This window comes from Zingiber officinale, chromosome 7A, assembly GCF_018446385.1.
Source record: "Zingiber officinale cultivar Zhangliang chromosome 7A, Zo_v1.1, whole genome shotgun sequence".
Taxonomy (NCBI): domain Eukaryota; kingdom Viridiplantae; phylum Streptophyta; class Magnoliopsida; order Zingiberales; family Zingiberaceae; genus Zingiber; species Zingiber officinale.
Window position 1 is genome coordinate 962,786 of NC_055998.1, and position 23,229 is coordinate 986,014.

General features: G+C 37.4%; 3 protein-coding genes across 10 annotated transcripts; all 3 read left to right on the forward strand.

Annotated features, from left to right (window-relative positions):
- Window positions 1-544: 544 nt before the first annotated feature.
- On the forward strand, window positions 545-2,492 carry LOC122000662. Its single transcript, XM_042555063.1, has 3 exons — window positions 545-1,634; window positions 1,724-2,033; window positions 2,119-2,492. Exons 1-3 carry the CDS (start codon window positions 1,458-1,460, stop codon window positions 2,253-2,255), a joined length of 624 nt encoding a protein of 207 aa, XP_042410997.1. The 5' UTR covers window positions 545-1,457; the 3' UTR covers window positions 2,256-2,492.
- Window positions 2,493-3,938: 1,446 nt separating this feature from the next.
- On the forward strand, window positions 3,939-23,211 carry LOC122000663 (WD repeat-containing protein 6-like). Of its 3 annotated transcripts, none has more exons than XM_042555065.1 (22): window positions 3,939-4,144; window positions 5,079-5,383; window positions 5,454-5,547; window positions 5,656-5,738; window positions 6,663-6,883; window positions 6,990-7,125; window positions 7,942-8,024; window positions 16,138-16,350; window positions 16,828-16,836; window positions 16,933-17,184; window positions 17,267-17,441; window positions 17,960-18,148; window positions 18,227-18,433; window positions 18,513-18,605; window positions 19,259-19,455; window positions 20,025-20,537; window positions 20,629-20,709; window positions 20,877-20,959; window positions 21,298-21,933; window positions 22,018-22,086; window positions 22,456-22,609; window positions 22,689-23,211. In XM_042555065.1, exons 1-22 carry the CDS (start codon window positions 4,024-4,026, stop codon window positions 22,774-22,776), a joined length of 4,002 nt encoding a protein of 1,333 aa, XP_042410999.1. In that variant the 5' UTR covers window positions 3,939-4,023; the 3' UTR covers window positions 22,777-23,211. The 3 variants fall into 3 exon arrangements, with proteins under 3 accessions (XP_042410999.1, XP_042410998.1, XP_042411000.1); XM_042555066.1 differs by having other exon boundaries at window positions 4,006-4,144; window positions 5,079-5,152; window positions 5,278-5,383; window positions 16,828-17,184; XM_042555064.1 differs by having other exon boundaries at window positions 16,828-17,184.
- On the forward strand, window positions 12,517-14,237 carry LOC122000664. 6 transcript variants are annotated; one of them, XM_042555068.1, is made up of 3 exons: window positions 12,517-13,162; window positions 13,382-13,690; window positions 13,781-14,237. In XM_042555068.1, exons 1-3 carry the CDS (start codon window positions 13,012-13,014, stop codon window positions 14,221-14,223), a joined length of 903 nt encoding a protein of 300 aa, XP_042411002.1. In that variant the 5' UTR covers window positions 12,517-13,011; the 3' UTR covers window positions 14,224-14,237. The 6 variants fall into 6 exon arrangements, with proteins under 6 accessions (XP_042411002.1, XP_042411003.1, XP_042411004.1 ...); XM_042555069.1 differs by having other exon boundaries at window positions 12,517-13,009; window positions 13,076-13,162; window positions 13,382-14,237; XM_042555070.1 differs by having other exon boundaries at window positions 12,517-13,009; window positions 13,110-13,162; window positions 13,382-14,237.
- Window positions 23,212-23,229: the final 18 nt, after the last annotated feature.

Here is a 23,229-nt window from a genome sequence, read left to right on the forward strand (position 1 = left end):
GCAGATGAAGCCGAGGCGGAAGTCGACGCCGGCGAGGTGGGCGATCAGGTCGTGCGCGTTGACCAGCGCCAGTACAGCCAGTGCCACGAGGACGACCGCCAGGTCCGCCTCGAGGCTGCCGAGGAACTGGGCGGAGTAGCCGGCGGTGGAGTGACGGACAGGGAGATAGGCGGTGGCCGTTGGAGTGAGGGAGAGGCGGTGGCGGTGAGAAAGGGAGCAGAAACTCCCCTTCTGGTTCGCGGCGGCGACAGTGACGGCGAGAAGAACACGAAGGCCCCTTCTCCTCGAAAATGCCCTCTTGATCCCTATAATTTTCCTAATGCCCTATGATACATCCACATCAATATAAAAAAAAGGAGCATACTCAAAGGTGTTTTCTAAAAATATCATACGGTAAGCCTCCAGCTGTTTTCTAAAAATATGGACTCGATTGTTTTTATGTGTATTTGACCGTTTGACGCGTGTAATGATCAATTAAAAGAGATAGCTCAGGTTCTGCTGCGTCACGCGTCATCGACGCTTGTTTTCAACTAACCAGAGAAAACTAAAACAGAAGAACTTATCACGGAAGACGCCACGCCTTCTCTTTTCCTCTTCCATTGCCGTGCTCGATCACTGTCGATCCTTTTCCTCCCTCGCCGGCAAAGTTCTTACTCATCGTGCTTGCGTCTTCAAGATCGACCAAAATTTCGTCGTCTGTTCATCCGATTGATCCCCTTTTTGAGAGCGCATCGTAACTTGGATTGCTCTCTACGTCGACCACATCGTCTGCCCAATTCGAGGGGTACGCTAGCTGCGATGACGAGGAGGGAGGCGGCGCCGCTCCTCCCGGCGATGAAATCGCTTCTAATGGACGACGGCGACGAGATCCGCAGCCTCCGGTCCTGCCTCCGGTGGATGTGCCTCGACCAGTCGAACGCCGGCCGGTCGGTGGTCTCGTGGGTGGTCTTCTTGGTTTTCGGAGTGGCAGTCCCCGCCGTGTCCCACTTCGTCCTCTCCTACCGTCCGCACCGTCGTCCTTATGACCTCGTCGTCCAGCTTTCCCTCAGCGCCGCCTCGGCCCTCTCCTTTATCTCCCTCTCCGCCTCCACCCCTAGCGGCGGCCTCCGCCGCTTCATCTTCTTAGACAAGGTCGCCGCGCAGAGCGCGCGCGCGTCCGCGCGGCGTATTCCGCCCAGCTCCGCAGGTCGTTTCGCTTCCTCTCTCTTTTCCTGGCGTCCTGCTTCGCCGCGGAGGTGGCCTACAAAATCTGGTGGTACGCGTTCAGCGCCGATCGGATCCCCTTTTGGAAGAACCCGGTGGCGACAGGGTGCGTGGCGTGCTTGCTGGAGCTGACGTCGTGGGCGTACCGGGCGGCGAGCTTCCTTGTGGCTTGCGCGGTGTTCCGGTCCGTCTGCCACCTCCACATCCTGCGTCTGCAGGAATTCGCGGCAGTATTCCAGGAGGAATCGGAGGTGATGCCGGTGCTGAAGGAGCACCTCCGCTTGAGGCGGCAGCTCAAGGTCGTAAGCCACCGATTCCGCGGCTTCATCCTCTCGGGCATGGCGATGGTGACGGCCAGCCAATTCGCCGCCGTCTTGGTCACCACCCGACCGCACTCCGACGACAATCTCTTCAACACCGGCGAGCTCGCAGTCAGTTCCCCTTCTCCCTCCCCTTCCTCTCCCCCAATTTAGAATTTCCAGCACTGAAACCGACATCGATTTCCCTTGGAAACTCGCAGCTCTGCTCAATTGTCCTCGTCGCCGGGTTACTCACATGCTTGCGCAGCGCGGCCAAGATCACCCACAAAGCTCAAGCACTCACGAGCCATGCAGCAAAATGGCACGTCTGCGCTACCATCGAGTCCTACGCCATCGATCCAGAGACACCCTGTGAAGCCATTTCCACGCCCACTCCCCAATTGCCCGCAGCCGAAATCGACGACTACTCGGACGACGACGAAGGAGGCAGCGAGGAGGACGAACTCGAAGACACAAAGATCGTGCCGACGCACGCGCACACCATTTCCTTTCAACAGAGACAAGCACTTGGTACACTTCCATTTCTTTTTCTTCTGAAATCTGATGAATTAAAACGCTCCATTGGTGTTCGAATTACATTTTCTGTCGATCGCAGTGACGTACTTGGAGAATAACAGAGCAGGGATTACCATATTTGGGTTCACAGTGGATAGGACATGGCTTCACACAGTGTTTATGCTCGAAACTAGTCTGTTCTTGTGGCTTCTGGGCAAGACGATAGGGATCTCCTAAAACCGATCCAGGAATAATGACTGCGGGTTCAGTAGTGGAGCAGGTTCAAGGCTTCATTTTTTTTTCTTCTGATTTTGGAGTTAGAAATATTGTTGTATCGGGTAGCTTTTCAAATATGGATTATGAGTTTTGGTTGAAGGGTTGACAATGTAAATTACATATATATATTTTTTATTTTACAAACTCATCCTTTTTGATGTAAATCCTTTTTTTTTTTAATTTTCAATATTTAAATTAGAATTTTATCTTATTTTGGGCAAAAATAAAAGTGCCATGTTTTATAAAAAAAATAAATTGTCCATCCTGACATAATTATAAATATTGTTGTCATTATTATCTTATTCTTAAACTAATCGAGTCCATTTCATGATTGATATAATAATTATAGTTTCATAGTTGTTATAATTATGATAATTATTATTTATAGTTGTAATAGTTACTACAATATAGAGGTTAAATTCTTTAGAAATTTTAAAAAATTCTTTAAATAATATGTTTTTGGCATAAGACTTGGTCATCATGAGTTACACGGGATAACAAACAAACAAACATAGATCTTTAAACAAGTTTCGATTTGATATATTATGTATATCATGATTTAACTTGAGTTAAAAATTATGACATCTTAAAAATTACCTAATATTTTTATTGTGATAGTACGATTTTGTAACTATTACAATGAGCCTCTTATTCAGAATTAGCCTCCTATTCAGAATTTAAATGAAAAATATATGTAAATAAGTCGAGCCGAGCTTTGGGGTGTTCAAAATTGTTTGATAATGCAACCAAGCTAAGCCGAGCCGAGCTTAAAATGAACCAAGCTTTTGAAATGACTGTTTAAGCTTGGCTTGGTTTATTTTTTATTAGCTTGAGCTTTTTTGAAACTTGGCTTGAGCTTGGTTCCTTTAGATGTTATCAAGCTCTCAATTCAAGTTTGACTTGAATTTGATTTAAACTTGGCTTGAGCTTGGTTCGAGGTTGGTTCATTTAGATGTTATCAAGCTCTCAATTCAAACTTGTTTGATTGTTTGAAACTTTTAGTTGTTTGATTGGTTATTGAGCTTGATAATTTAAATTTATTTATTTATTTTATTGTTTATTTAGCATATTGCAAAGAGTTTTATTAATAAGTATGGTTCGTGAACATTGTTCATGAATGTTGTTCATAAATATTGTTCACGAATATTGTTCATGAATGTTAACGAACTGAACATATATGTGTTCAAACTTATTTGTTTAGCTTAACGAGCTGTTAAAACTTGTTATTTAATTAATCTTATGTATATTGAACGAACATAAATAAATTCTTATCAAGTTGAACACCAAACTTATTCATGAATGTATATGTGAGAGGTAATAACGGAAATGATATAGTGAGAAATAATTAGATAATTATGCAGGATAAACGTCCTGTTTGATTAAAAAAAAATAAAAACATGTGGTATGATGATGATTCTAAAATTAGATGGCCTCTTTTTAATTTGTCTAATTTTTCTATTTTTTAATATATACTTTTAAAATTTAAATTAAAAATAATACCCTCGACATTTGTCGGGGCCATGCGCCAGCTCATTTGCCGGGGCAACACTTGGGCCTGGCTAGGACGACTGTAAAACGATCATTTATAATGGAAAGATGGCCCATATTTAAGCCCATTGATAGAGCCTAAAGCCATCCGAAAACGAATGCACTTCCGCCTGCGCGTAAACCCTCGCGGCCGTGAAGTGAAGTTCAAATCTCACGAAGTCTTCGTTTGCTTATTGCGAAGATGGCTGGTGGCGAGCGGAGCTCATGGCGACTAAGGATCGGTCCTTACTTCGGAGAAGTTTCTGCTCTCTCATTCGTTCCTTTGCCTCGTCCCATGTCCCCCTTCCCCCTTCTTCTCGCTGGTAGTCATCTCTTCTTCTCTAGCTTTGTTCACTTCCAGTTTTCCTGTTTCTCAGTTGTTTCTTTAGAAATAAACTATTGTGTTGCCATGTGTTTGATAAATACTAATTATATGTATTTATAGATTTCATGTAAAAAACCTGACTAAATCAATGTAAATAATGATTTCTATCTAAATTTAGTCATAAGATTAAGTTTGCCATGGATCAAGTTATATTTTTTTAACACTATCCCTCAAGCTAGAAAGTACAAATACATACACTAGAAAAACAATCTCAATGCACATAATACATGAAAGTTCCATTAATGTGAACATCGAGCGGCAGCAAAAAGCAATTTTTTTGAATGGATGTCAGTTGTTTCTTCATTTGAATACGTGATGAAAACGACAATGAGAGGCACATGAGATGATTTAATATCAATCAATTTCTCCTTTCGAGTGGAAAGTAGATGATGGAGTAAAGGAAGCATAACGTCAGCATTAGCACGCATGGTGTGCAACAAAGTACAAAGGAAGCAATGTGACTTGCTATGTCTATGATGTGTGATTTGGATGACATGTAAAGAGACATCCACTGGGCATGCGTCAGGAATGAGTTGAGGAAAAGAGAATCAAATGAACAATAGGGGTAGGCCATCAAACATTTCTTTAGGGGATTATCGCGTTTAGAAAATACTAATAAAAAAAAGTAGCTTTGGTACCACGTTGGATAAAATTGTCATAGGTGCTGCGTGTCGTCCGAAGTATTTTCATTGTTGCTCGTCCATAGTCATAAGCTCCGGTATGTCATAAACCAAATTATATCTTCTATTTTTATCTAACTGTTAGTTTTTGAAGTCACCTTCCTTTGTGCTTCGTGAATCCTTCTGTTTGTATCTTGTTCTTTCTTTGTCCCTCTCATGCTTACGTTTTGGGTCTTCATCTCTGTGGATCAGGAACTGGATCTGAGTTACTGGTTTATGATGTCAGATCGGCGAACCTTGTGGAGACCTTTCAGGTCTTCGAAGGGGTGCGTGTTCATGGAATCTCATTGCAATCTCCTGACAATAATGATGACCCTTTTTGTTCGGCAGCATTTTTCATTATTGCTATCTATGGAGAGCGGCGAGTTAAGCTATTTCGCTTGTGTGTTAGATTGGGGTTGAATGATGGTGCTGGGTCCAATTTAGGAGTGAGATTGGAATTGATCCAGAGATTGCCAGGGTTTGATCACTGGGTCCTGGATGCCTGCTTCTTGAAGGTACTCTCACAGAGTGACTTTTTGGAGGATTATTCTTTTTCTTATCTGTTGTAACACACGATCGATGCAGGAGGACAATGTTCTTGCAGTGGGCCTCAGTGATAATTCTGTAGCTTTGTGGAATCTTACTAGTTCTATTGTGGTCACCCGAGTGAAATCTTCAGGTTGATAAGAAAATTATTTACATTCTGTTGCAGTGGCCCTATTTTCTTTATCATTCTGTAGTTATTTACATTAGAAATGTCTTATTGTTTTAATGTATGGACTTGCAGAGAGGTGTCTCTTGTATTCTATGAGACTGTGGGGAAACAGCATAAGGCTACTCATTATGGCATCTGGAACAATTTTTAATGAGGTTATTCCTCATGGATTTCATTTGATAGTTCAAATGCTTTGTCTTTAAGAAGATTGGTAGATTACATCAGTAGATATCTTGTATGCTTTAATTGTGATCATGCACAAACTGTTCTTAGTGTTTTTGTTTATTTTATGATGGAATTAGTTATGGATCATTGTTTAAACATTTGTGCTCATTGAATTGTATATCTATGGTGGTGATATACTGAGAAGAAAACTATTTCTTAATTTTCTGTTAGTTAAATGTATTAAGCATTTAGCTTATGCCAGAATATGAACATTGATCCCTGGATATGTTATTGTGTTTTCTCATTCTTGATGCAGGTTTAAGATGTCGTGTGGAATGCTTCCCTGTATCTTTGTTTAGCCTTTTAGGTTTTTGGGTAGCTTCTTCTCTAAATCGACCAGCCTTGTTCATAAAGCATCTACCTGTTTATGAGGCTTAACATTGAGTGGCCAACATTTTGCAAAACTTGGTTTTCTTTTATTTTCTTTCTTTAGTTTTTCCATTGAAGCATTTGATATTTCTTTAACTTTTGGGCCATTAACCTAGTTGATCACTTAATGTAGAGCTTTCATGACTGGGAAGGTGAGAGTGAATCTTTAAGCATTAATAAGATCCCTGTTTTTACACTTTTATAATGCAACTAAGCAACATTAATCTATGGTTGTGTCCTTGAGTTCTTAATTGTTTGTACTATGATTATTTATTTTCTTTGTGAAAATATTTATAGTGAAGTTAAAATTTTCTTGGCAACCTTTGTATACTGCATACCAGTATTACTCCATTGCTATGCCTTCAATGACATTATGTGATTCGCATAGAAAATGTTTTGATGATTTTGGTTCAGTGCAATTTAGTTTGTGTTATGTTACAGAAAGATGTCAACAGTTGATGATTGGAAGTGTTATGCTCAAACAGATAATCATTTGGAAGTTAATTCATGAAGGACCTCATCCTTCATCCAATCAATTGAAGGAGCACGTTGGTTCCAACTCATCCAGTGCAATGGATGCTCATATTGATAGCGTGAACTATGTAGCTTATCATTTGAATAAACTAATTGGGCATGAAGGATCAATATTTCGAATGAGTTGGTCATCCGATGGAACAAGGCTGATGTCTGTTTCTGATGATCGCAGGTGGGTTAGATGCCTTTCTGTTTCTGTATGATAAAGTTTTAACTGCTGCCTTAGGTCTGTAACCTTCAGAAATTAAGTGCTTTGTTTGGCTTCACTCATAGGGCAGTGCTCGTATCTGGCTAATTGATTGTCAAAAGCAAAAATTTGACAATCTTGTGCAGACTCTGGGTAATTATGTTTCATCTGATCTCACATTGTTCGGGCATAATGCTAGAATCTGGGACTGCTATATATCTCATTCTGTAAGCTCTCTTTCAGTATAACCTGATTTATTATGTTTATGATATCATCCTTTAATCTTAAACTATATTATTATTAAAGTTCATAATTAATGCCTGATATATCTGGGATAATTAATCTGGGCATTCTCTATGACGCTCTGCTGATGAAACTGGAAATATATCTTAGTATTTCTTGCTTCTTATTAGATATCTTGCTGTGTTAATCAGATCTGGCTACTTTTGTCCTTTTGTTCTGTACCAGAATGTGTAATTCTTTTTAACAGCACTATGTATGTCTAAAACATGAATACATTGCTAATGTAGTCTATCCAATTTTTTTCTCTGTCCTGAGTTTAATTCAACTCAATATGTTGCTTTTCTTAATATATATGTTTAAATAGTCATTCTTGTAATCTCTAGGGAAGCTCTGGTGATTACCTGACAGTAGAGTGCATGTAAGAATTCTTGCTAGCAAATTCTACTGCCATTTTTAGATTATTGGGAGCCATGTCTATAATGAAGTTCACTGATTGTCATAAATTTAATTTAGCAATTTGGAATATCACTCTTAGGAAAAGGATTAGAACTTGTGGTAGGTGCAAATTGATAGGGAGAGGATTAACATAATGTGTTTAAGAAATAAAATGGTTGACAAAATAGGCTAGAGAAATATGTAGAGTAACATTTTAAATGTGGTTAGTTAGAGAAGTTAAAAATCAAAACAATTGGTGGCGTTGTTTAAAATGTGGTTTAAGAAGTTTAAAATGTGGTAATTGTTTGACCATAAGGCTTGTTGTTGTTGTTGCTTTCTTTAATTATTTCATGTTATCCATTTAGGTAGCAATTACAGCCGGCGAAGATTGTTCATGTCGAGTTTGGGCAACAAGTGGGGATCAATTATTGATGTTAAAGGAACACATGTAAGTGTTGATAACATTTTATCCCATTTAAGGATCAAAATAATTGTAATATGCAAACTCATTGTGTTTTAGTTTGATTAATTTTACCAATCAAATGCTAATTTTTCCTTCTGTATATTAATGTTCCTAAACCATTATGATAGAATTCCTAGACAATTATTGTGGCAAGTTTTAGAGGAAAAATAAATATATTAATGTTCAATTCTAAGTCTCTATTTTTTAATATGGCATTGAATGAATTATTTAGTAAGCATTTTTATTTTGTTCTTTCCATTTTTTGTAAAAATAAGTTTTTTTTACCAATTTTGATTCTTTCAATATGATATGATGTAGTTGTGAAAAGTGCGCGCTTAGTTGAGCCTAGGCATAAGGCGCAGCTAGGCACAACATTTGTGCCTAGGCTGCGACTAGATGCAATACTTGAATGAAGCGCGCTTAAGCACACACCTTTTGAGAGGATAAGGTGTGATTTTCCTTGCCTTATTGATTTTTTTTTTTTTAAATTAAAGCCCAACCCATTCCTTTAATTACCCTTTAAATCAATTAGGCTGCATTAACTTATATGCACGCGACATATTTTTCTTGCGTGACTCTTCCTCTCCCCTAGAAAATGAACATCAATCTCCCTTAATCCCTTGCAAACTTATTTATTTTCTCTCTGCGTGAATGTCAGCATCAACCTCCCCTCCCCTCTCACTTATTTCACTGATTTTTTATGCGGTGCTGATTTTCAACAGAAGGAGGTAACATTTAACATTTAACAAGAATGCTGGACATCTGTGCAAAAGAAGGATTAGTCTTATCACCTTCAAAAATGAAAATAGCTCAACCAGAAATTGAATTTCTAGGAACTACGGTGGGAAATCGTAGAATAAAATTACAGCAGCATATTATCCGAAAGATTATAGATTTTGATGAACAGAAGCTGCAAACTCTGAAGGGGCTTAGGTCTTGGCTTGGAATTCTAAATTATGCCAGACCATACATCCAAAATCTAAGTACTTTATTAGGCCCTCTCTATTCCAATACATCACCAACGGAGATCGAAGATTCAAAAATTCAGATTGGGAAATTATCAGGAAAATCAGAAAGATTATCCAAGAACTCCCAGACTTAGAATTACTTCCTATCAACTCTTATATTATCATTGAAATAGATGGTTCAATGGAAGGATGGGGAGGAATTTGTAAGTGGAAGAACTCAAAATACGATTCCAGAAGCACTGAAAGGATTTGTGCGTATGCAAGTGGCAAGTTTCCTACAGTAAAAGCAGCCATAGACGCAGAAATACATGCCTGTATGGAAGCCTTATCCGCTATAAAAATACATTATCTGGATAAAAAGGAGATCATTCTTAGAACGGATTGTCACGCAATTATAAAATTCTTTAACAAAACCACCCAGAATAAACCTTCACGGGTGAGATGGATATCTTTTGTTGACTATATAACAGGAACAGGTGTGGACATTCAATTTGAGCATATTGAAGGATCAAATAATGAATTAGCAGATGCCTTGTCTCTCTTAGTTCATTATATGATAACTATTCAAGATATCCTTGACAATCAAGAGGAGCTATTCATGATAATTGATGCAGCAGTTGATGAGACCAAAGATGCCTCACTTTTTATCAAAAGCTAGTACGATTTATGATATTATTCCAACACTCATTAATAAAGAAGGAAGCTATGCATGCCTATGTTCAATTATTAAAGCTCATTCGGAAAAAGAAGGGACAGCAATGCATGCTTTATTAAAGCACGAAGACAGCTGTAAACTTTATAAGAATTGAGCCTCAGGGAGCCGTTCCTTTATATAAAGCTTAATTATTAAGTTTGCATGAATAAGAGGCAGCTGTAAAAGGAGTGATACGATAAGATGCGATGGGACCCATAACGTGTACCCGGTCTTATCATATTGCCTCCTTAATTAGCTTATAAAAACCTCAGCATATGACTTAGCAAGGCAAGCGAGAAAAACTTGAAGTCTTACTTAGTCTAGTTTTTAGCCTTCTCTTGAGTTCACGAGCTATCCTAGCCCATACTCAAGACCATCCTTGTATCCACGCTTTGTAAAAATTTCCACTTGTATTTCAATAATATCAAGTGAGTATATCCTTTTTATTTTTGGTATCAGAATGATTAATAACTAATAATTGTATTTCACCTCGATAATCAGCATCTATTACTCCTACTCCAATATCTATTTTCAATCGGATTGCTGCTCCTGATCTTGCAGTTACTCTTGCATAATGTCCTTCTGGAAATTCAATACTTATTCCAGTTTTTACCAATCTTCTATCTCTACCAGGAATTTCTATGTCTTGGTCAATAAAGAGATCATATCCTGCTGCTCCTTTAGTTCACCTTTCCGGAATTTTTGCCGTTGCTGTTAATTTTTTGACCTTGAGAAAATTAAATGTTACCTCCTTCTGTTCTTTCCCCAGATAAGAAGGCATCAATTCCTTAATCTTCAAAGTCTTCATCATCATCTGTGTCATGAATCATAATAAGGATATACTCACTTGATATTATTGAAATACAAGTGGAAATTTTTACAAAGCATGGATACAAGGATGGTCTTGAGTATGGGCTAGGATAGCTCGTGAACTCAAGAGAAGGCTAAAAACCAGACTAAGTAAGACTTCGAGTTTTTCTCGCTTGCCTTGCTAAGTCATATGCTGAGGTTTTTATAGGCTAATTAAGGAGGCAATATGATAAGACCGGGTACACGTTATGGGCCCCATCGCATCTTATCGTATCACTCCTTTTACGACTGCCTCTTATTCATGCAAACTTAATAATTAAGCTTTATATAAAGGAACGACTCCCTGAGGCTTAGTTCCTATAAAGTTTACAGCTGTCTTCGTGCTTTAATAAAGCATGCATTGTTGTCCCTTCTTTTTCCGAATGAGCTTTAATAATTGAACATAGGCATGCATAGCTTCCTTCTTTATTGATGAGTGCTGGAATAATATCATAAATCGTACTAGCTTTTGATAAAAAGTGAGGCATCTTTGGTCTCATCAATTGCTGCATTAATTATCATGAATAGCTCCTCTTGATTGTCAGGGATATCTTGAATAGTTATCATATAATGAACTAAGCGAGACAAGGCATCTGCTAATTCATTATTTGATCCTTTAATATGCTCAAATTGAATGTCCACACCTGTTCCTGTTATATAGTCAGCAAAAGATATCCATCTCACCCGTGAAGGTTTATTCTGGGTGGTTTTGTTAAAGAATTTTATAATTGCGTGACAATCCGTTCTAAGAATGATCTCCTTTTTATCCAGATAATGTATTTTCATAGCGGATAAGGCTTCCATACAGGCATGTATTTCTGCGTCTATGGCTGCTTTTACTGTAGGAAACTTGCCACTTGCATACGCACAAATCCTTTCAGTGCTTCTGGAATCGTATTTTGAGTTCTTCCACTTACAAATTCCTCACGAGCTATCCTAGCCCATACTCAAGACCATCCTCGTATCCACGCTTTGTAAAAATTTCCACTTGTATTTCAATAATATCAAGTGAGTATATCCTTTTTATTTTTGGTATCAGAGCGATGTCTGGCTAAAATTCTTTGTAGGTACTCTGGTAAAGGCATCAAGAGTTATTGATCTAATACTTTGTAGTCTTGTTCTAATATTTTGGATATGGCTATCTAAAGCTATAAGCTTATTATATGTTATTATGGTAGGCTTTAGTAAGGTCATTATGTGCAGGGACACAAGGAAGGACCTGGAACGACGTACCATAGTTAACATATTTAATTTACAGTTTTATATTAGCCATGTCTGAAAGATTTGAACAGGCAATAAAGGATTGGTATCAAAACTCGAGAACCGCTGATCTAGAGTACCTGAATCTCGCAACTGAGGTAAAACTCAAAGACATCTCTCATAATATAGACGTAATCTATGACCGTCTTATATTACACTCCAAAATATCCCGAAATGAGTATCACACGATTCTCAAAACTATCAAAGAAAATCATTGTGAATTAACAAGATCTCTGGAAGAGTCTTTTAAGATTCAACAGAGATTACAAAAGGTTGTTCTTGAATTACAAAAAGAATTATTACTCTGTAAACCTCTTACAGCCAGGGATATAAAGGAATTGGTGGTTGAAATAACAAAACAACCAAAGCTGATTGAAGAGCAAGCTGTAGCTTTACTACAAAATCTCCAACAGCAAGTTAAGCAAATACAAGAGGTAGCACGAGAGATAAAAAGGCAATTTGCATGAATTTGCCTCCATCAGCTACTTCAAAGGAATATCTAGAGGCACTTGAAAATACAGAGACTATTAGTAGTCCGGCTATCGGTTTTATCTTCGCTAAAGAAGCTGCAGTAAAAGATATAAATAGGCAGAATAATACTATTATTGAATTATTACTGTCTATCAATACAAAGCTTGATTTAATCCTCAAAAAACCTGTTGATACTAACAATCAGGTTGCAGATCTTGCCAAACAGCTTGAAGGATTAAATCTTGAAAAATCCAAAATCAAGATACCAGAGCCTTTCTTCGTTTATAAGGATCAGTTGAAAATATTAAGAGAAGAAAAAGAGAAATTAAGGAAGAAAGATTCTGAGGAAGTCAATGGCAAATAACAGGAGGCCTAATATCACTGAAGCAGTAACTGAAGTTTCTCAACCAGTAGTATCATCCCAAGAGGATCAGATACGGAGTTATAGAAGAATGGCAAGACTAAGGCATGAAGCACAAAGAAGGTTTTCTGGGCGAAGAAATAATACAAGGACACTTGAAAGTCAACTTAATCCGGAAGCGGAACTTGAATATCTCAGCAAAGGAGAGCATCTCTGGTACCTGCTGAGACACTATATAGTACACAATGGTCAGAATCAAGGCATAGAGTTTACCAACATTATTCAGAAACCAGAATCTTGGTTACAGAAGGGCAACAAAACCTACCATTAATCAATCCTGAAAGTTATTCAATTCTCAGACAAGAAGGTATGCAATTAATCCATCTGGGATTAGTAATGATTCGTATACATGCCCTTCATCGTAGAAATGCAGGCACTAATGCACTTGTGGTCTTACGAGACACAAGATGGAGCGATGATAGATCTATTATTGGAACAATGGAAATAGATCTATCAGAAGGTACTCAATTAGTTTATATTGCTCCTAATCTGTTAATCAGCATAGAAGATTTCTTTCATCATATAGAACTTGCTATACAAACACATGGATATGAAAACTGGAATTCTGCTGAAAGTAATCTATTAATAACAAGGGGACTAATAGGAAGATTGACTAATATTAGTCATGCATGATTTCGTTATAACATTCAAAATGTAGCAGATTATTTTGCCAGTACAGGAATTAATGCGGTACCAGCAACACCTAGAACAACAGCAGAGCTACAAGGAATGAGGTGGATACTGCAACCACCTCTAACACCACAAATTCGGAATCCACAGGCTGTACGAACAACTACCCTGATGGATGGATCAATTTCATTAGCCTTTTCAAGATATCAATCCACAGGAAATCCTAAGGCTAGCAAATTTAATGAAGAAGATATTGAAGACATTCATGATGAAGAATTTGCGGGTGTTCTTATTAATGAATATCCGAAAGGCAAGAAATACAAGACTGGAAGATGGGATACCTTTGGGCAACCAAGCGGTAAGTTTGATTACTATGTTAATTATGACATTCCAAATGGATTTGCAGATATTGAACTTTCCCCTCCAACTGGCTGGGATGATGAGGAAGGCAACAATGAGCTTGTTTTCCCAAGCATCTGGGAAGATACACCCTGGGAGGAAGACCCAGAGTTCGACCCAAATGACTTAACATCACCAGATCTTGTGGAGCAAGGTCTAAACAATGAAGAATACGAAGAAGAAGAAGATGGACCGGAAACATATTTTCTAGGACTTCAAAATCAAGAAACTGATTATCCAGTTCAAGCACCACTATACCCAGATCAACAACCAACAAATTGGGAAAATTCGGATGCAGAATCAGATTTATATTGGCAACAGGTTGTTCAGCATGTCGAACAGATAGAAGCTCAATTACCCCTGGCCAATGGTTGGTATGACCCAACACCACATGATGCAATTGTTGAAGAATTCCTAGACAGAATACCACAAGAAGGACCTGAAAGCCTGTGGTATGAAATATACGAGTATCCAGAACAAAATGAAGAATAGCAAAATCCCAATGGGGTAAGTGATACTTCCCAATTAGCTGATAATATTGCAAATCTTAATATTTATCAAGATACAGAAGAACAAGAAGCAGCACATGTTAATACAGCACAATTACAAGCACTGGAGCAATTGGAATATCCAAGATTGCGAAGGCTAATGCAGAATACAAAGGAAAAGGCTTTTGCTTCAGCTTCTGACTCGACTATCTCAAATTACAAACAGCCAAATGAACCATTGATGGGACAAATCAATTATCCGCCCGCACAAGGAACAACACCTCAATTTCCTGATAATGGGCAATATAAAGGCAAATTCAAAGGAAAATCTATGGAACACCAAACATGGACACTCCCTTCGGCACAACAAAATACTGGAGCCATGCTCATCTTACGAGATGATATAGGTCAGTATCAAATCAACACTCGGTTGAAATGCAGCTGGTTTACGGGAGGGGTAAAATTGGGAACTGATGAAGATTCAGCTAGATATAAATCTGGAACATCCTACGATGATAATAATGATATGATTGAGGAATATTTTGAAGATTTTAATTAGATATTTGAACTTTGTTTTTATTTAATTCCAAGTTCTAAAATTCGCTAGCACTAGTTGGGCGCCATACCAGCACCTAGCCCTTAGGCCGATTAGGTGGGGACTAGGCGCCACTGGGTGGATTCTATTGCATCAACATAAATTACATAATAAATCACATTCTCTAACTCCAACACAATAACATCAAATTTAAAATGAATTCAAAATTACACAATTAATAAAATATCATAAATTTATTCTACTTCTCCATAATTTTCAACAATTTGTTCTTCATCAGACACAAACTCAATATCATCATTGTAATCCTCCTTCTCTTCTACAGATGCAAAATCATCCTCATGAAGTTCTCACTCTAGAGTTTTTTTGAGGTTGTCTAATGAAATAATGTTTCCAAAGGATGAGGCTTTGGACAACCTTTAATTGCTTCCAAGTTGCTCAGTTGAGGAAAGATCAGACAACAAATTTTTCTTCAAATCGATTTCTTTAGCCTTTTAACTCTTCGATTTCTCATAAATGTGGGCTTCTTCTTCGCTCTGATTTCTCTAGCTCTGGTTCGTCAGTACGATGAAGATAAAGTTTGGTGCTAGCCGCTAGGGCAAACAAACAAATCGATTTTCTTGTTGGACCAAAGTTTAGGTCTTGTAAAACTTAAGCCCCACAAAAAAAAAAGTTACATTTCAGTTTTTTTTTTTTTTTAAATTGGGTTTAAATTTAAAAGCCCAAACTAAAAACAAATCATGAAAACCTACACTATTTTTGCGGTGCCTAGACGATTCGACTGATTAGTCGGCCCCTAGGGCTGTCTAATCCCGCCTAGGCATCAAGGCCGCATAGGTTGGCCGATTAGCATGTTTTCGGTGTGGTTGGTTGGCACCTACCGCCTAGGCGGCTGCCTAGGCCGATTTTTAAAACATTGCTTTAATTTGAAATTTAATTTTGATTATGAAAGTAAACTATTTCAATATTTGAATGTTAGTGAATTGTATATTTACATTGTTGTTTAATAGTTTGTGAAATATTTGAATTTTGTTAGTGGAATAATTTGGTAGAAATTCCCTATATATGTTTGAATTGTAAAAATTTATATTCAAAGCGCCTTACTTCGGTAAGGAGTGCGCCTCACCTTGCACCTAGCGCCTCAGGCCCCACAACACCTATGCGCTTTTGGGCGCCTCATGCCTTAAATAACTATGCCAGTACTTAGGTTTTCTAAATTTTCAATATCAATACCAATCCCGATATTGTCACCCATGATCAAAAGTGATTTAGGAAATTTGCATGTTACTACTGATATTTTTTTTGGCATAGAGTTAACCACCTGAAATACTTGGGAACAACAGAAGTTTTACTATGATGATGCAGTGGTAGAGGCATATGGCGTTGTTTGTATGATCCAGATTCTTCACTTCTGGTAAGTGCGGGATTTGATTCTGCAGTCAAAGTGCATCAAATTACTTCCTCTTCTTCTAAGGAGGCAAGAGAACAATATGGCATATCAGACAATTTGATGGATCAGAGAGAGAATTTCCAAATTTGTATTCCTAAATTAGCAAACCAGCTTTCTCTGATGGACAGGTAAGTTTTCTGAATATTTCTTATTCCATCTATGCAGTTATTTAATTTTTGAGCTTTTCATATTCCAAAGTTATTGTAAGATTTTTATTGGCAGTTCAGAAATATTTTGTCTTCCCTTGCTTAATCATGTTGATGGTGTTTCTGATGCAATTTCTCCAACCTCATTATTGTATGTCAGACATTGGGTAGGTCGGTAGGAAAGGGTCAATATTTTTCTTGCTTTACCATTTTGAGCATCTATTTTAGTTGAGTTATATTTCTCAATGACGGAATGACTCTGATTCCATGTAAAATCTATTCTTAGTGAGGGTTGTTTTTGTATTTAAGAATGTAGAAAAAGGCCTCACTTTGATATATGGACTAAAAGGGTGGAATTCCTTCCTTTCCTCTTTTCCTCTTCTTACTCTCCTTAACACCCTGCATCAGATATGAAAGATGTGGTTCTTCTGTATAATTCCAGTTATATTGATGTTGCAGCAAAAGCGAGTATGTAAGATGCATACAGTTTACTCAGGAGAATTCTCTTTATATTGCAACCAATAATGGATATTTATATCATGTTGAATTGTCTAATCCTGGAAGGATAACCCGGACTGAACTTATCCAACTAAGAGAATCGCAGATTATTTGTATGGATATATTGCCCATGAAGACTTCAGAGTCATCTTTGAACCTGGATGATATTGTTGCAATTGGAGATGGAAATGGGAAAGTGACAGTTGTTGGGGTTAATAATCGAGGCGTTACTCCTTCAGCCTCGTTCTCTTTTAATTGGTCAGCAGAAAAGGAGAGACAATTATTAGGTGTCCACTGGTGCAGATCATTGGGTAGTAGGTAAGGATAATTGATTTTTCATTATCCTATTTGTTACTAATTTGTTCCATATTTCCTCAAATATGTGCATTGCATCATGCAGCTATCTCTTTACATCAGATCCTCAGGGTATCCTGAGGATGTGGAAAATCGAAAAGGCTGCTTTAGAATCTGACATCCATGTTACCAGCATAGATTACAATGCATTACTTCTTGCAGTGTTTACTTCAAGTTTCAGACATCGAATCATGTGTATCGATGCCTCACGTAAAGAGGAGGTAATGGTTGAGAGAATATTTTCTCATTATGGTTTCAAATATTGATACTGGTTTGATATAAGCAAATCTATGCTCTGATCCAATACCCACACATGTACCACTTGCCATAAGCATTTCTGAGAATAGGCAAGTAATATTTGATAGAATCTGTGACTTTGAATGCCCATTCACAATTTATTGCATTTGACGTTGATAAAAATATTCATAAAATTCATATTTTTTAAATTTTACGTAGATAAACAGTATATGGACTTTATTGAGATCTGCTACACTGAGATAAACTAAGGCTTTGAGAACTATTGTTTTCTTATGCGCCAAACAATTTCCATGACACATAAGAACAATCACTTTCTTGTGATCTTGATTCCTAAGTATTGAACTATTGATCCCTTAACTATCTTTTGATTGATTGTCCAGTGAGTCTAGCTTTTAACTTAACTATCTTATTTGAATATTGATGAAAAATTAGTACAAATTATTGCATTGATTAATTCATCGAGTCCTTAATTATTCTGTAGGTTCTTATATGCGGTGATAAGCGTGGGAATATTATTCTCTTTCCTTTGGTGGATGAATTGATGGTAGAAAAACGCACAGAAATAATAGTCATCTCTCCTGGTGATCAATTTAAAGGTGCACATGGCATATCTAGTGTCACTAGTATCTGCATTGTCAGTTCACAATTGAATGATGCTGACATACAAACGGTAAGACCATGATTAGTTACAGAAATCATATTACAAAGATGACTGATTATTGCTAACTTCTTTTTTCTATTATTATAGACTGGGGCAGATGGATGCATTTGTTATTTCCAGTATAGTAAAATCCTAAGGAAAATTGAATTTATTGGTATGAATCAAGTGAAAGATCTTAGTATGATTCAGTCAGTCTTTTCAAGTGCAACCTCTGGGGACACAAAATTCAACAAATACGCAATTGGTTTTACATCCGTGGATTTTATAACGTGGGATATGACAAATGAAACTAAGGTACTTTTATCTGGTTTTGTCACATTACAGTCTTGTTAGAAACCATTCAATTAATGAGTAATGGTTCATCTATCTGCAGACAATCAAAATTCCTTGTGGAGGATGGCGCAGGCCATTTTCTTTTCATTTTGGCGACATTCCAGAACACCAAAATTGTTTTGCTTATGTGAAGGTATTATGAGATCATGTTCTCCTTGTATACTTATTAAAAAATGTAACAAAAACTAGGTTGATGGTGGCATAGCAGTACTGTAAAGCTCATTAGGCCCTTATGATAACAAAATGTCAAGCTTAGGGGATATTTTTACATTAATCTAACCTAGTGGGCATTTTGAAAATTATTGAGAATTTTTGGCGGAATATAGATACAGCTGGTGAATGATTTTGATATACAATCTCAAGACTCTATTAGAAGACATAATTCAATTAATGACCATTTCTAAGAGATCATCACTATCAGCTGTTCTTTGTTTCATTTACCCTAGTAGATTTGGGAAATGACTCTACGCTAGCATGAATGGAGTGTAAGGGAACCAAATCTTGGTTCTAATGCTGATGGCTATTTGAGGTAAATAAATTGTATGACCACTGGATTTTAAATGATTTCTAAAAATGTTGAATAAAAATTAGGAATTAGCTAATAGTAATACATGCAAAGTAGAAACCTAATATTATCTAGTGAAGTCTGTATAATTTTTCATGGGTTCAGTGCATAGTGAAAGTATGAAATATGTTATAGCTGTCATTGTTAAATGTTCTGTTAAGATCTTTTCCATGATTTAGGTAATTGAAAATTTATTCATTTGAGTCATTCTCCTTTTTCAGGATCACATTGTTCATGTTCATAGGGTTTGGGTGGTTGCTAAAGAAAAATTATTTCCCAAGGTCTTGCATATGCAATACCATGGGAGAGAGATACACTCATTATCTTTCATTTCAGCTGTGCACCTATCAACACGCAATAAGGGTGGTCATTCATGGATTGCAACAGGCTGTGAAGATGGAAGTTTGCGACTGGCCAGGTTTTGTACATAATTATGTATTTGTTCCCTAAATGGATTAACAACCTTGACTGTGATTTGTTTCAATTTCTTGTTGTGGTTTTTAATTATACTTTAATAGTGTTGTCTTGAAGTTTCTTCAAATTTGTAAATAATATGTACTGGCGGAACCCCATTTAATTTGAATGACATCATTTCTTTCTTATAATATGATGTTAGTTTCTTCACTCCCAAACCTCTTTTTTTTCTTCCCCTGGTTTTTAGAAGATTAAGGTCAAATACAACTACCCTCTTTACTAGTCACTGCTCTTCCCTAAAAAGAGTTTTGTTTCATGATAATAAATTTACATCTTGTTCAAACTCTCCAAATTAGCCAGGCGTTCATGGTAATGAATTTGTGTCATGTGAATGATTTGTTGGATTTGGGATTGAGGATTTGACTTTATATTTTTCTTAGGCCAAGTAGGAAACGTAGATTCAGTTCATTAACAAATTTCATAGTTTTCCCCTCTAATTGGAAAGTTTAGCGAATTTAATCAATACAAAAGGTTGTGGTTAATCTATTTGGATAATTCTTGAAAATGATGCAGGTACTCGTCCATCAAAGCTGGAAGATGGTCTGAATCAATATTGCTGGGTGAGCATGTAGGAGGGTCAGCTGTGAGGTCTCTATGCTTCATCCCAAAGATATATACCTTCAAAATTCCGATGTCCAGTACCTCTAACAAAGATACACATCGCACTTCAAATGATTCCAGTGAAGACCAACTTTTATTGATTTCAGTTGGTTCCAAGCAAGTTCTGACTTCTTGGATCTTACAGAGTAGCAGAGCACAAAACAAAAATTCTGATTATACATCAGATCCGTCCAAAACTGAGTTATCATCAATATCTTTTCGGTGGTTCTCCACTCAGCTGCCCTCAAAGTTTGCTAGTCGTCAAAAGGGGTTGGAGAAGTTATTCAAAACATCTGAAGAAAGTAATCATTTAACCACTGAGTGTGATCAGATTTCAACATTAAACTCCACTTTTGTGGATCAGATGGATAATGACTGGAGATACCTGGCTGTTACTGCTTTTCTTTTGAAACCTGTAGATAGTAGGTGAGCTGAAATATTCAGTTTTGAATGGATCCTGTAACAGATTTTTGATTCATATGCTTTTAGCTTATTCAGACCTTACTGTCTCAAACAGGACTACAATATGCTTTATAGTGGTTGCTTGTTCAGATGCAACCCTCATGTTGAAGGCTCTTCTTTTGCCTTATCGATTATGGTATGTAGTTTTAACCAAGTGCATTTTTCCTTTTCTAACTGTTGCATGGTAAATTTTGGTTATGACATTTGGAAGATGTTCTTGGTAACACTTCTGTTGACTCACCATGTGCTCCCTTTTCTCGTTTTCAGTGTGATAATGCCTGTTTTGAATGCCACATTTTTCAGGTTTGATGTAGCTTTACTTGTTCCAGTAAAATCTCCTGTTTTATCTCTGCAGCACGTTGTTCCTTGGGATTCCTGCTCCAAAGGTGATGATTTAGCTTAGTATTCGTTTTGAGTTTTGCATGGTTTGTAGCTTTTGATGTGGTTCTCTTTTTTACTATGTTCAGAAGCAAATATATGAACAGAAAACAAGTGAAAATTTGCCTGAAAAGCAACAACAACAAAAAAAAAATCCTTTTATGCCTTCCATTAGACTATTATATTCTCTTCCTGGTACCATGGATATTTTCATGCTTCAAACTGCAAAAGATTTGATGAACAATTTAATTTAGTAATTTATTTTAGTACTTTAACAAAAGAAATTAGTAAGGTGTTGCTATTAACTGTTTCTTGACTCTGGTATTGAAACTACATTTTTTTGCAGATGCTGCTCCGATTGGAAATGCATATCTCCTTATAAGTGGATCAACTGATGGAAGCATTACTTTCTGGGATCTCACTGAAGTAGTTGAATCCTTTGTGCAAACAGTGCTGGATGTTCAACCACAGATGTTCATTGATTGTCAGAGAAGACCTAAAACTGGAAGAGGAAGCCAAGGTGGAAGAAGGTGGAAATCATTGAGTAATGCATCTCCTGGGAATACATTTAGCAATTCAAATGGCATAAAACAAGGCGCTGATATGGTTTGTTCTGAAAATGAATTTGCAAATTTATCTACTATGGATAGTGATCAGATACACACTCCATCTAGCACACGGCTAATTGATGTTCCAAAAGGGCCTTCAAATATCTTTTCGAATTTATGTGAAATACATCCCTCATGTGTTTTAAGTTCACTACACCAGTCAGGTGTCAACTGTTTAAATGTTGCAGAAATCAAGAAATGCCAGTACTCAAAATCTGAGATTACTTACTGTGTTTTAAGTGGTGGGGATGATCAATCTCTACACTTGCTAGTCTTTGGTTTGCAAGTGGAACCAACCAATCAGGATGCTGGAGATAATCAGTCTACTGCTAGACAGAATTATATAGACGATGGGGATCATAATCGAAGAGACGGTATATCTGTTCTCCCTGTTTTGGTAACCGTAAACACACATAAATATCTTGCATGATGCAATTGTTCTGGCCATTTTGATGCAGGCAAAAGGTACAAGCTCAATGTACTTTCCCAAAATAGCATTTTATCAGCACACAACTCAGCAGTTAAAGGTAATTTCTTAATCTCATTTATGTTATCTGGGGAAGGATGTTCAAAAGTATGACTACCAAAATTCTTGTCATTTGCTGATCAAAGAATCTGTTCACTAGCTATAGACACAAGAAGTTCACTGCTTCAACCTGGAACAGATTAGGTTTTTCAACCGACAGTTGATTTTGTCAGGACAAGAAATCTTGGGTCTACTCTGTACCAGCCTAAATTGACAAGATACATCAGATGTATCTACTGTTTTTGGGTTATTATATTTGTCTATTGTTATCAGTGGCCCCAGGGTGTAGGCTTCATTTTAAGAACACAATCCACTTCTGAATAGTATTTTTTAGTTTCACTTAATTATTACTTTTTTTTTTGCCTCCCAGGTGTTTGGACTGATGGCACATGGGCATTCACCACGGGCCTTGATCAACGAATTAGGTGTTGGCAGATAGACCCGTTGTTCAGGTTGAGTGAACATTCAAATGTTATCATCAGTGTACCAGAGCCAGAAACACTTGATGCAATCATCCATGACAGGTTCAGCCACCATTTACATTTGCTTTATGATTTATAAACTTATTGTTCAATCCAATATCTGTTTTGTTCGCCTTACCAGTGGAGGGAACAGTTGGTATCAAATTGCAGTAGCAGGAAGAGGCATGCAAATGGTGGAGTTCAAATCTATTGCTGGTGATGATGAATGAATTGTTTGGCTTACACCTCTGCTAGCGTTAGTGGTTTCCAGATCTCTTCTCAAACTCCCGCTTGTCATTGTAAGCGACAGTGGACAAAAAACTCCCCAGTAATTTATTTTGACAAGATTAAGTCAGGAGGTGCCAGACACACAAGGTGGCCGAATTTAGTATGAAGAACAAAAGCGGATATAACCTCAACTCAAATTGAACACTAACATTTGGCATATAAGAATGAAATTGGAGAAGCAGATTTATAGGCTGATAATTCGTAGAGGTAAGAACAGCCATTAGTGACCTCTGTTTTGTGAAGAGAATGATGAAAACTCTTGATGGGGGCAAGATCTGTCCGCTGCCCCTAAAAGGCAAAAGTTGTATCCAAAATCTTATCTTTTGTTGACTTAAATATTTAATCCATCTCCAATTCACCTGTTGTGTTTGATTCAACATGTTTGCTCAATTGTG

Bases quoted from the DNA above. Each gene is read 5' to 3' on its own strand.
- LOC122000662 (XM_042555063.1), top strand. From the start codon at position 1,458: ATGCCGGTGCTGAAGGAGCACCTCCGCTTGAGGCGGCAGCTCAAGGTC. The intron at 1,635-1,723 runs GTCAGTTCCCCT...GGAAACTCGCAG, and splicing joins TCAACACCGGCGAGCTCGCA to CTCTGCTCAATTGTCCTCGT. The intron at 2,034-2,118 runs GTACACTTCCAT...TGTCGATCGCAG, and splicing joins TCAACAGAGACAAGCACTTG to TGACGTACTTGGAGAATAAC.
- LOC122000663 (XM_042555064.1), top strand. From the start codon at position 4,024: ATGGCTGGTGGCGAGCGGAGCTCATGGCGACTAAGGATCGGTCCTTAC. The intron at 17,185-17,266 runs GTAAGGATAATT...TGCATCATGCAG, and splicing joins TGCAGATCATTGGGTAGTAG to CTATCTCTTTACATCAGATC. The intron at 19,456-20,024 runs GTTTTGTACATA...AAAATGATGCAG, and splicing joins GGAAGTTTGCGACTGGCCAG to GTACTCGTCCATCAAAGCTG.
- LOC122000664 (XM_042555067.1), top strand. From the start codon at position 13,012: ATGCAATTAATCCATCTGGGATTAGTAATGATTCGTATACATGCCCTT. The intron at 13,163-13,381 runs GTACTCAATTAG...TTGCCAGTACAG, and splicing joins GGAAATAGATCTATCAGAAG to GAATTAATGCGGTACCAGCA.